The sequence below is a fragment of the Rissa tridactyla genome, chromosome 6 (genome assembly GCF_028500815.1).
Source record: "Rissa tridactyla isolate bRisTri1 chromosome 6, bRisTri1.patW.cur.20221130, whole genome shotgun sequence".
Lineage (NCBI taxonomy): Eukaryota > Metazoa > Chordata > Aves > Charadriiformes > Laridae > Rissa > Rissa tridactyla.
Genome location: NC_071471.1, coordinates 44,821,812 through 44,835,469, shown reverse-complemented (window position 1 = coordinate 44,835,469; position 13,658 = coordinate 44,821,812). Strand labels below are relative to the sequence as shown.

Here is a 13,658-nt window from a genome sequence, read left to right as displayed (position 1 = left end):
TGAAGATATGTATCCTGTCATTACGCAGACAGCTGAGTCTTGGAAAGGTGTGTGCTGAGGAGCAGGGGAAGAAGAGCAGACTGTACTACTGTTCCTTAGGTAGCTGCCTACATGGAGTTTTGTCCTAGGTTAACAGTTCATTATAAAGATCGGGGAGGGGTAAATCAATAAAAAGGAAAAGTGTGGAGAGCCTTAAGATCAGGAGTTGAAAGGCAATCAGTTCTGCTTTGAAGAACCCTGGATGGCCTTCCTTAGCTATGGAGACTTCTGCTGAGAAACAGGTGGATGATGTACCCTGTACTTAAACGGCACAAAGCTGAACTGCAGCGTGCAGTGTAAGCACACGCTGTGTTTAATACAGTGAGGTATAACATCAGGATCTGACATGAGCAAGGAAGCATAAATAGGAGAGCAGGGGGCAGTGCATTCTGCATATCTTTGAAGTAAGAAATTCCTTGGAGACTGTTGCCAGTGGGCCTTTTAATCTATGTCCCTACAGACACTTAGTGAGCTGTAATTGCTTCCTAAGGAGAGCCTGCTGCCTGCCAACCAAGTACACCCCATTCGTAGCTGAGGGTCTGACCTGAAGGGCTTGATTACTGTTTTGTAAATAAGATATATACCAATTGAATTAGACAGCACAATCTGAGTGAGAGGATGGTGGAGTTCCGAGAGGTGTTTTAGTTAACTGCAGTGTGAGTGAGTGTTCTGCCTTTTTTTCCTGCCCTTCCTCTGCCCCATCTCTCGACAGTGCTTGGCTTACGGGACACTAGTTGTTGCTTGCAAGCCTATGTACCATGTTTTCTCGCTGAACTCTCTCAAGGAAGCTTAACTTTTTTCTGTTTGGTTTACTCGTTTTCACTATGAATTACTTTAATGGTGGATGTTTCATTCTCCATTCGAAGAATTACAATGAGACTTGCCAGCTCTTTGATGTACTTTGCTTTTGTGAGTGTATTAATAGCAATAAACACCAAGTGTGTAATGTTCTAGTTTGGGTTGCATCCATGTCTATTACTGTAAAGGTATTAAAATTAAAACAAGTCCAAACCTAAAGTTGACAAACTTGTATTAACCTCAGACCTTTGTAATGTAGGTCAGAATTTCAAATATCTACTATCAACTTGAAGAAAAATTGGAGTGCTGCCCTTTCTACCCAGCTTCCTAAATCTCTGATAAATTGTGCTGAACCATGAAGGCATTAGAGGCTCCAGTGTAATCGTGTGTACAACAGCTGTAGCACAGAACACAAAGGGATAGACCGAAAATAATCTTGCTGGGTAGGATTGCCACGCCACCAGGCAAAAATAATCACTGATGTGACTTCTTCTGAAGGGCAAGTAATGTTGCAGAGTACAGAATTAACCTTGGGAGAGTAGAGTAATGACAGATTGCTCTATTGTCTGCAGCCCTGGACTTCAAATACTGCTTTCTCTGGGTTAGTTCCTGTCCCTTTTGTTACCCTCTTGTCAGTGCTATGTATATTTGGGATTGTCTGATTTCTGTGGGGGGCTGAGGAGTAACAGATTTGAAATTTGAAAAAAACAGCTATCTATCTGATGAGGCTTCTGCCGCTGTAAATCATCATTACACCATTAAAATCTTATTAGCGTCACTTCACTTACAGCTATGTGACTGACAGGATGATAACACATCTTTTCTCATTAATTGGTTTGTAGCTCTTTTGCTGCATTTAATTTCTTAAAGATGAGGTTTTAATCTATCTATTTAATTCCTATTTTGCTATACAGACCTCAAGTTTTTTCTTTTTTTTTTTTTTTCATTTTATTATGGCAGTGTTTTGTAGAAATATCAGTCTTGAACCAGTACAGAGAAGATGACAAACACGCAAAGTCCATCCATGCTCCAAAACACTTAATTGTCTGATTTACTGATATTAGTGCTGTATGGAAAAGGAAGGCCTGGAAAAACGTACCCTCGTTCTTGCTCTATGTGATACTTTGCAATGGAATAGCAGCTTCGGGGAAATGATGATTCTGATCCAGCTGCAGGTTGTGCTGTTGAGGAGCTCGTTTTAGCCCTTAGAGGGAGCCACAGACTTGACTATAGAAATGGAGGAAAACAGGCAGGTTTTGTTACATCTGTCTGTGATAGAGGAGGTGGGGAGGGGATGATTCTCAATTGGTTTAGTTTTTCCTAGTTTTTAATTGACTGCAATGTGCAAATAAGACACAGGACTGGTTTGTTGTGGTGAGTGCCCTAATGTATTTGCTTTTCTAGTGACAGATTTGTAGGGTGCAGAAGGGCTCAAACAAATGTAAATTTTACCTTTCCCCTTTCACGTTTTCAGCTCCCTCCCACACCATTCAATTCCGGATTCCACTGTTCCTCTTTTCACGCTGACACAGCAGGACTTGATAAACTCAGATACTGTACGCTGCTTCCTCTTAAAAAATTAAATATAGAAAAAAATACACAGAGCACAAAAAATTGGTTAAGGCTATGGAGTTCACAGTCTGGAAAACATAGGATTGCATATTTTCTGTTTATTGTTTTTTTTTTTCTTAATTGTATGCTTTTATTTTAGGGGAGAGGTGCATTACCTCCCTCCTTTCTTCCCCTGTAGTATGTAGGTTATAGCAGAATATTTTTATGTAAATGACATGGCTAAAGTAGGTTATATGCCTGTGTCGTAAAATCCAAATGAAAATGCAGTTCTGCTGTCTCAGCATTCATAAGCATTGCCAGTGAGCTTTTTGGTTCAGGGAATGGAGCATGCACATGCTAGGAAGAAAAGGGATGAGGAAATTTGCAAGCCTCGGCCAATTAAGCACTCCCCTTTTCTTAAAAATGAAATAAAAATGTTTTTCTATGCCTTTTCCTCTCCCTCCCCTGCCTTTGTCCAGCAGATGAATTCTAGAGGCAGAGCTGAGAACTGCTTAGCTAGAAAGATGGTATACCAGAGACGGGACAGAGCATGTCTAGTTCCTGAAGATAGCGTTAAAGATTAAAGGAAACTCCAAACTTAAATTTTAAATAGCTCTGAGCTCCTTGCAGAGACTGCTAGTAATTAGAGCATCAAGTTGTGTGGCAGTTATTGTAGGGTAATGACTGCTGACAAAGAACTACATTAATAGTAATTTTTTATTTTGTGTATAGGCTGTTGAGATGTAATATCGTTCTGTAATCATTTTATCTTAGTTTGGGCTGTTGAACTAGAACTAGGGGTAACCAAGATGGAAAGGCAATGGTCATTGCTCTTGTAACCTCTTCAAAATACTTCCCAGAAAGGCTGGGAAGTGACGAATGGCCGCAATCAGGAAGTGAGCACCCTTACTTCAAATTTTCCTGCTCTTCTGAGTCATTAATTTATCAATATCTTAATCAGGTCTGGGAAAAGAAGGGAAGACAGAGAATGTTGGGGGGTTTGCAGTAGAAAGTTTTATTTTATGTTTTGCCTGAGTTATCTCCTGTTGAGACTCCGGGTTGGCTGGAACTGCAAAGCTTGTCCATTATGAAACATGAGCTAATCCTAGAAGCAGCAAGAGTTTTTAATGTAGGTTTTGTGTTTCTTCAAGGTTGCCTTTTGAGTTTTGGACTTTTATTCCTTGCAGTGCATGTTTGGGGTCATTCTGCTGTATCAGAGAGGTCATTTAATTGTTTCCTAATAGTTCTTCAAGAGTATTTATTCAGAGAGGAGAAATGTGGTTCTGAAAGGGTTTGTCAGATGCAGAAGAGATTTGAGGTACTAGAATTGTGGTTAGTGACTACACTTCATTGTCTGAGTTATTTATTGCTCCTTAGCACTTCTAGTCCGGTGAGGGTATACAGAAGGTGGACCTGCTGTCGAATTCTTTCATATCCTGTGAAGGGCTCAGCATTAGATGGGTTAGGTGTTTCCAGCTCCTGATGAAGGAGCTTTAGCTCCTGATGAAGCCCAACAGGCTAGGCCTAGTTTGGGCCAAATACCTCATTGGCCCAAAACATTCAAGGTTTGTATTTCTGGGAACATCATCCCCAGACCATTACTCTTTTCTGATAAGTGGAACATCGAATGGTTTCTTAAGCATACCTACTGTTTACGTACGTGACAGAAGTTCTCTATACATTTGGGATCTGCAGGTAAGTAGCCATCGCCCTCCTTCTGTTCACTCCATTCACAAATGGTTATCGAATCAAATGTTAATTAGTAAAGGAAAGGAAGGGACTGGTGAAAACGCTTGATTCTTCCCACTGGTCCTCTTGGATTTTCCACCCCATAAAGAACGTAACCCTTAAAAAAAAAAACTTACCTACCAGTGAACGCAAAGGGAGAGAGTTGATCAAACACTTCGACCCATGTGAGAGTTCAAAGACCAAATGTTCTGAGACAGAGTATTTCTCTCTTGACAAGAAACTAATGTCAGGCTTTATGATGTATCTTTCTAGTTCTTTGGATGTTGGCTTTTGTTAGATAGATGCATTTCCCCCATTTTTTATTTTGGGGTTGCTACAACACATAGAAGAAAAGCTACAACAGAGAAAGGTGATCAGATTCATTGCTGTGATTAGATAGCATTTCCACATGTAACTTTTTAAAAATAAATAAAAAAAAAAAAGTCCCACAGATTAATTCCACTTGATCATTTGGTTACCATTCTCAGGTAGTTTTGGTGAATAATTCTCAGGCAATGGGTTGTTTGTGAAATATTTGTTTCGTCTCCATGCTCTTGTTATTTTTGTTGTGTGATTGCTCATTGAACATTACCGTAGTTGCCTGAAAATATGTTTGTATGCTGTCTTGTATCTCTATCCTGAGCTACTTCTGCAGCTAAATGCAGTTCCAAAATGTTTTTTCTTATCATGCTTAAATGCGCATAATCCTTGATGAAGAGTTTGTTCTTTGCACTGTGATAGCTTCTGTGATCAGGATTTGATTTCTGTTCTGTGAAGTCAAGTAAAATAAAATAAGAAAGATGACAAATGGGTGGAACAGCAAAACTGCTTGCCCTGAAGCCTTTGCAAAGGCGAGTCTTTTTCAATTAGTGCCAAAATGTGGAGACACAGCTCTAATATAATTGAATAAAAGCAGACAAACAAAGGCCAGCCCCCCCCGAGCCTCTCCCCCTTCTATACCTGACCAAGTAGGGTATAAGATGCAGTAACAAAGTCTTTCTTACCCTAGGTTTTTTTCTTGCCAAACTGTATTTCTTAAAAAAATAAAAATGAAACAATTAAAGCATTTTATTTTAGGAGACAAAATCTGTACATGAGAGATTGTGAATTGCAGAGTACCATGCATGTGAACTGAACTCTGTAAAGCCCAAAGATGATGGGTTCTGAAGTTCTGTTTCAGCTGAAGACATCATTCAAGTATAATCTTTGGATTCATGCTTCTAGGTGATACAGCGTCTTCTCTTGAATTTTAGTTAAGATCACATGTATTTTCTGCCTAAATTAAGATGATAGTATTTTGCTTACCTTGAAAGAATGTTACAGGAATAGAGGGATTAACAGTATAAGTTTTTGAATATGAGGATCAGGGAAGTCGTATAAGAGTTTGACAGATGCCTATCTATAAAGCAGGCTTCTTGTGAGGAAATGCAGATCTGCTTTTGTTCTTCATGCAATGGGATGCAGCTTATCCTGCAGATGTGATCTGTGTTTTCTTATGACTCAAGAGTGGCCCCATCTCGGTTCTCCTCAGAAGATGCTCCCCTTCCCACACAGTGCCACCGCTCCCCAGAGGAGCCGGGCCCCTACCGGATGAAAGCTGGCTAGTGAATCCAGAGGGTTTGGTTTTTGGTGTGTTGGCTTGGGGCTATTTTACGTAATTGAGTGGCTGTTGGCCCTGCTGCTGAAATAATATTATTCTACTGACTTTGGTAAAACTCTGTTAAATAGCAAAAAGCCACAATTTGCTTGAAGAGCAACATTGTAACTTTCTCCATTCACAAGGTGGAAAATGAATTAACAGCAGGACTTGCACAGTCCGCATGAACTGCTGAGAACTTACTCTTGTTTAATTAATATTAATTTACTATTTATAAAGTGATAACAAGATTCTCGTGGCTTTTGTTACATCTGCTTTTAATTTTAAAGGCATTTTAATCAGTTTGCGGCATGACAATATTTGTCAACACCATGTAAATAGGACCTATAATATGAGCTACCCTGTTGAGACTAGTTAACAGGCTAGACTGGGAAATAACGTGCAAACTCATTTGTCCTCTCTTATCAGAAGAGATCAGTTCCCAAAGTGACATAGATATTGTTGGTGTAGGTGATACCTTTAACCATGACATCACTTTAAACCCCTGGGCAACACTTGCAGCCTTGGGAGTGTATTGCTGCTGAAGGGAACCGCTTGAGCTGAAAGTCCGAGACTTTCTCTACATTGAATTTCCTTCTGCTCAAGGGAGCAAAGCTGATGGGTTCAGTTGAGAATTCCTTATTTTTACTGGCTTGCTGTCAGGAGCACTGAAGTGACTTTATTTTTTCTCCTGGCCTTTCAATTTTTTTCCTTGTCTGTTCCTCCCCCTTCCATTCACTTGACACCTGTCTCTACCTTTGGAGGATGAGATAAGCATAGAACTCCAGCCCTGTAAGAGACATAGGAGTGGAATATGCCTGCACAAAGAGAGACAGAGCAAGAATCAGACCTCTCCCGGGCAGGCAGGAGTGTGAGAGCTCCTTTGCTGCAGCTTGCTTTCTGGAGTGGTGTCGGTGGGGTTTTGTCACTGTACTGAGTATAATTGGAAGCAGGTTTGTTTTGGATTTTGGTTTGTTTTTTTTTTTTTTTTGGAGTCGTCATGCTGCAGCAAATTTTGCGTGATATGTATATTGACCCTGAGCTCCTGGCAGAGCTGAATGAAGAGCAAAAGCAGATCTTGTTCTACAAAATGAGAGAAGAGCAGCTGAGGCGCTGGAAGGAGAGGGAAGAAAAAGCACGAATGGAGGAGGCCATGCTGAGAAAGACAGCAAGGCGCAAACAGAGTAAGATTTGTGACCTCCTCCTATACTTAAGAGCTGGGGATGGTGGGCATGCAACTGGCTATGGTGCAACATGCATCTGGAAGAGATTATAAGGAGGGGTACCAGGTGTCCCCATAGGCAAAAAGTCTGAGGCAGCAAAAGCACCATTTTCCTGCTCCTTGTCTCTCCAGGCTGGTTCTTTCTCCAGGGGAATAGTTTGGTGGGGGAGTAAGGAGAATTGTTTTGAAGTGCCGCTTTCAATCAGGAGTCACTGCTCCTACTCTTGCTGTGGTAACAGATGTACAGTGACCATGTTTCCCCTCTGCTCCTAAGGCCTTTTTTCTTCACCTACCATCCCCACCCCTGCCCCGCAGTCAGGCAAAAGGCAGCCTTGCCTGTGCTCTTGAGGTTTTTTGACTTAGTATTTTAAATGTTTCCAAGTGGTTGGAGTAGGCCATAAATTCATGAATTTGAGCTTGTTATGAAGGGCTGTTTTTGAATAAGATGTGACATCAGAACAGCCATACCATATGAGACTAAATTTCCAACTGTTCTAGTAAACACTCTCCAAAAGATTATGTCTAGGGAATAGGAGTAGTGGGGTGTGTAAACAAAAAAAAAAAAAACAAACAAAAAAAACCCCAACAACAAAAAAACCACCCAACCCTAAAACCTAGTCAAAACCAGAAAAGACAAAACCTAGAAATGTGTTTTCATGCAGTATGTAGTTAAACTCCTTCCACAGGCTGTTATCAATGCTTGTGTTGACTTAAAAAGCAAATAAGCAAAACTGTGGAAGAAAACATCAAAAAAGAACTTCTCCAAATGTCATTTCCAAGTGTCTGGTCTTGGGTCCAAGTGGTTTGGAATAAACAGACATACTTATTTCCTTGCTCTCCTCACTGAACAAGTGGCTTCCAACGCTTCCCCCATTCACAGGATGAAGTTGTTAGGCTGATGCAAGATAGAAAACATTTTTGTCTTGGAAATGTAGTTGCATTGATTCCTCATTCGACAAGGAAACGTCATAGAGATATGTCAAATACTCCTTTCCCTGTGAAATGCCAAAGATCTTATCCTATTTTTAAATCTATTAAAACTTGAATATTCAAAACTTCTAATAATTTTGGATAGCTGATTTTAGGAAAGTGTTGTAATAGCTATGTGACTCTGTAGTCAGTGTTTAGAATGTTGTTCATCTTAACACACCTGTGGTAGAGTGCTTTGCTTGGAGCACCTCTATACAGATAAATTATTGGATTCAATTGTCAGACTACTTAAAATATTTATGGCCTCTGAACTCTAAAAAGTGCCCATTAGATAGTTAACAATTCAAAGACTGTTATTAAAGAAATGTGTTTCAAGGCAGAACTATTTTCCAAGACTCACTTGAAGCAAAGGCCTTTATGAAATGACTCTAGAGTAAGTTACAATGGGAGCCTTAAAATAAAGGGGGAATGTTCAGAACACCCGAATCAGCCATAATAGGAGTTTAAAATGTTCTCTCACAGATGGTGAGGTGGACGTTGAAAAACCTCGTTCTGTTTAATTTCTATTTTCTTCATGTTAGTGTTACTTTGAATGGCGCTCTCTTAAGAGGGATGGCAGCAAAATAACTTCTCTCATACAGCACAAAAACCTTGTTTGTTTTGATTGATTTGTAGCTGAGAAAAAAATTAAAAATGCAGTTCAGCTCCATATACCAAAAAACGATTGTATTATTGAGATAATCTGTATTATGCTTATTTGTTGAGGAAGACAGATGCAGAAAAATTTAACTGCAAAAATATTTATGTGATGATTTTTCATAGTGTTGACACCTAAATTTCCATATATAAATTATACATTAAACATGTTCGGCTTCCTACTACAGGAGACCATTTTCTGGGTAATTAATTTTCTGATTTATAAAGTATAAGAGAAAGGAGAGCAGCAGAGTAACCTATAGATTATATTTGCTCTGACAAAAGTATTCACAAATACTTGTGGAGTGAAATTTCACAATAGTCCATTTCCATTTTACCTTCTTAAATTGCCAATTTAAGGTATTGCTTAGGTTTGACTTTTGCCCACTGTCGGAAACTTTCTACTTCCTTCAGAACCGTACTGAAGTACTGTTCTTACCGTTTTTGGTTTGTTTTTTTTTTTTTTTTTTTTTTTTTTGTAGAGAGAACCATTGAAATTAGATTTACAAGTCAGGCATTTGCTTCCACTGAAAATATATTTTGACTTCCATGAGCTCATGTGGGCCAGAGTTACAAAAAATAACTTCCATCTTTCAGGTCATTAACTATGTAGATACTTGTAAGTGATTTCTACTGCACAACTCCATAATATGGAGGTAAATGTTCTCATACTGGAGCTAGTTTCTTGTTTTTTTAAAAAAAAAAGTTAAAGTCAATCAGAAGTTATGGGTGTAAGATAGGAATTACTGTGCAATATTTTTGCCTATATGACAGAAAGGGTCAGAGTAGATGACTGTAATAATCATTTCTTATCTTAAATTATGTGATTTTTTTTTTCTTAAAAGACATTTGGCATCAAAATATTTGGACCTTGAAGCTGCTTAGTTTTACAGTTTCCATTGATGTATAAGCGAATTTCCAAACATTCTCCCCCTGCTACACAGGGTGGAATAGGGAGTATTTTTATTCCCGTTTAAAATTATTGGCTAGCAGGAAATATAGAGCTACCACAACTGCATGTTCTTTATTACTTTGAAATGGAGGGATTTGAGCAGTTTCATCTGCAAGGTTTTGTTTTTGGCTCTCTGCTGCATGACACCTGTTTTATGTTCGTGTTATTTTGTTGAAGCCAAGAGTTACTCTGGCTTTATAGAGATCTGTGTAGCCTGATATATAGTAGAAAACAGAGATGAAACTTCAATATTTCTAATGTTGTGCCGGGTTTCTGAAATTTTCTAGTTGACAGCAAAATGTGTATGTTGTTTGTGAATACAACATAACATTTGCATAAAAGAACTTTTTACTAATTTAATCTGAATTGTCTTTATGGGACCACCTTTCAAATCCTTCTGTTTTCCTCACAGTTTGAATAGCTACATATGAACATATCTCTCTAGGATGGGATGGGGTGAGATAGAACAAAAGGAATTCGTGACAATGGGCACTACTCTAAATAAAAATGCTCCAAAAAGTGCTTAGGCTTGATCAGGAGTCATACACACCAATTGGTACAATTCTCCGTCAGTCAGTTCAAGAGCCTGCCTGCAACAGTACATGTGAGCACAGCAGAAGGGGTGGATTTTTTGAAACTGAGCAGTGGTTGTGAATCCCATGTTGATGTTCTACAGGCTTGAGGATGAAGGGTTCTCGTGCGAGGTTTAGGTGTGTTGTTTTACAGAAACCACAAGTGCAGAGTTGGGGAGGACAGAAATGGCATATGCAGGTCAGACTGGCCTTGTGCTAGAGTTAAAATCAACTGCAGGTTTAGGAAACGCTCGTCAGCGTGATCATTTGTTAATTGTGTGGAAACTAACTAGTGAAGACCCAAACAGTACAGTGATCTTTATAGAAGCACCACTGAACACAGATTGTCCATAGGTGTCCTATTCAGTACTATGAAATTTGCTTCTTAGAAAATAAAAACAAGTCCAAACCATGAAATAAAATGAAAGTTGTTGGGAGTGTTTAGCAAGCCAAATAATGTAACAGTCCATGCGTAATTAGTCTTATTCTTCATTTCTAAAGAAAATATTAGTCACCTTCAGTAAATGCTAAATTTTGCCTGATTTTTCCATTTGGATTGTTTAGCTTCATGTGTCTTGAGGAAAGGTTAAAATTTGTATCAGAATAAGTCAATGTTAAAGAAATTATTTCACTTCAGGGGTGAATGAAATGTTTTCAGGTTATTCAACAATTTTAATCTCCTTCCCCTTTTAAAAACACAGATCAATGTCTAAAAGGGAGCAATATATAAACGTTACCTCACAATGAAATACTTCCTTTGGAAGGTAATGAATAAAATGTTCCCATGTCTTCGCTGTTTGTACCTAGCCAACATTTGTACCTTGCCTAAAAATATTTGTAGAATTTGAGCGTCATTTGGTCCTTCCAAATCTGCAGCATTTAGTGAACTTATTCAAGGTAAAAGAAGTATTTCATAGCTTTAATTAAATCACGACTGCTGGCTTGTACTGAAATAGCTTCACAAGTGAGTTGAATTCTTAGAGGTCCATCTCCAGTTCATTTACAAATTACTCCTGGGCAGATCTTTTAGGAACATATTTTCATTGTAATAAAACAGGTTGCCTTTTCTCGTCTTGCTAAAATCACTAAGGGAAGTCTCCTCAAAATTTCAGGATCCCTTTGGGATTTGCCCGAGAGTTGACTGACAGGCAGCTTTGCAATTTGCAAAGAAACATATTTATTTGATTAGGCAGGAGCCCTTTAACCAGTATAGCTGAGTTGGGAGTAAGCAGAGGACGCTGCCAATTTGGATTTTCACTCTGATGCGGTATCCAGAGCTGTCAGCATACCCAAAATGAGATCTCAAAAGCTATTGAGCATTAGGTAGCTGAAGGACAGCCATGTGGGAGGGGAGACAAAGCTGGTCTGCTGCTGCTTATTCTGACATTTATTCATTGTGAACTGCAGCTCATGATGTTCAGACAGGAGCTATTTGTAAACACTCTTATTTGCCTGTCCTTAACAAGAGTGGCTGGGAGAATATTAGGTAGGCTTATCACAGCATGGCTAGAAAATAATTTCTCTATCTAAATGGCTTTTGTGTTAGAAAATCATTAGAGAATAATGAAGCTATTTGGAAGCAAGTATTTAAAATATCACAAGCGGATGGTTGGAGGATACATCAGTGTCACATGTGAAGGCTAGTGAGTGGGTGTGTGTTCCAGTGTGTGTATGAAGGGTGAGTGGGTGTAGATGCAGTGACTTTTTTTCTATGTTTTTGAACTCAGAAATGTGTTCTTCATTTATACCAAGGCCTCTATACACCCTGGTAATGCTTACTAAGATTTTATCTCCTACAGAGGCATGCTCCTGGCACTGTTCATTGTCTCTGTATTACTGGATATGGTTCTAACCAGAGACACAGACAAACATTAGAATAATTTTTATTAGGGGACTGAGCAAACTAATTTGAAGTCATTCGAAAAGTTGTAATGTAACATTCACAACATGTATAGCGGCTTGTGACATGATGCAGTTTTGTTAGTACTGTATACCAGGAGCTGCTCAGAGCTCCTGCTCAGTGGGGCTGTGTACTGAGGTACGGTTAAGCAGCAGCTTCTAAACTGTTCACTTCTCCGAACCCGGGGCTAGAAAGAGACCCCCCAATCGCCATATGACCTAAATATCTACCAGATGGAACAAATCCAGAGGGACTTCTCTGCCCTCCTAGGATTAGCTGTAAATCTGTACTCTTTAGTCTCATATCCTGCCCTGCAGCCGACTTCTCTGTTTCGCAGAAAATTAAGAGCAGAATATTGCTGGCTGCCTGGGCCTTATTACACTGGAGGTTTCTCTTGCATGCCTGCGATCCTCAGCGCTCCCACTGGCTGAAGCATCTGGCGTCAGCCGCTTTCTGAGAGAGGCTACGGGGTTAATTGAGCCACTGGCATGGCGAGCATTCCTGTCTTTCTCTGTGGCATTGTGTTCCTCAGCCTGTCTGGATACAGTGGTGTTAGGTGGGCTTTCTTGGCCATACTAGTGCTCTGGTAATGATATGAGGTTGTGGCTGTCTGTAAGCTCATGAATACTTGATATGGAAAGAGAGCAGTACTGTGGCCAAGGGGAGAATGGGATTTGCCCAAGCTAATTCAATATTTCCATGCTGATTTTGCCAGTTTTCAGCATAAATGACTGAAACATTCAAGGACAGAGGCACCGGGTTTTGATAGCAGGATTTGGAAGGCATGGGAAAACTCAGTGTATTCAAGCCAGCGGTGGATTTAGCCAGATGCTGATGGTGGTTCGTTAACCTTCAAATCCACTTGTGTGTGGTGGTGCTAGAAAATCTCACCCTAGTGGTCTAGTCCTCCTGCTTTTGTGGTCTTGTGTGTCTGATAAAAGGAATCAGTACAAACCTGCCACGCTGCATTAAGTCTGGTGCAGAAAGTGATCTGTAGTTCCTCTGTTCATTCTGTGACAGAGAACCCTTATCCTTCTGCTTTGAGTTTCCAGCAGACCCTGAAGTAGCCACGCAGCCTTGGTTTTGTTTGTTCTCCAGCAATGGGAAAACCTGTGATAGCTCTGTGTGAGAAACCAAGCCCTGTTATATACCTTTTAATCTTTACAAGAGACAGCTGGGATCAGGAATAAAAAACTATAGTGCTATGTTCTTGACTCTATTTTTTTTTTTATGAAGAAAAAAAAAATCAAACGAATTATACCGATGTGTGAATGATTTTACACCTTCGACTTTGATCTTATGTGTTACCTGCATTTTTATACTGTTTACTGTGAAAGGGTCATTAAAATGGACAGACAGAGACTAACTCTAGATTGTACATGGAGTTAGAACAACGTCTTAAAGAATGAGTTCTGAATGTTATCTCCCAGTTGAAAGCGGGCAAATTACAAAACTGTTATGTGCAACAGCATGCCGTGGCCAGGGAGACAAGAAAATATCTGGGGCATACTAAACAGAGACCACATAAATGCCACTTTATTTCTGTATTTCTTTTTTTTTTCCCTTCTTTTTTGGTTTACAATATGCAAACCTCTATATACATATTGCCTATATACATAGCATGTGATAATGCA

The 13,658-nt window shown here is 39.5% G+C and overlaps 1 protein-coding gene across 2 annotated transcripts in view; it reads left to right on the top strand.

Moving 5' to 3' along the window:
- SH2D4B (SH2 domain containing 4B) overlaps positions 1-13,658 on the top strand; it is a 113,587-nt gene that overhangs the window by 39,959 nt on the left and 59,970 nt on the right. Inside the window, exon 1 of one of the 2 annotated variants that reach the window (XM_054205587.1) lies at positions 6,753-6,936. The exons of the other annotated variant lie outside the window; for it this stretch is intronic. Coding sequence (XP_054061562.1) covers positions 6,753-6,936 — 184 coding nt within the window. Of the gene's footprint in view, positions 1-6,752; positions 6,937-13,658 lie in introns of those variants that run through there. 2 annotated transcript variants of the gene reach the window in all.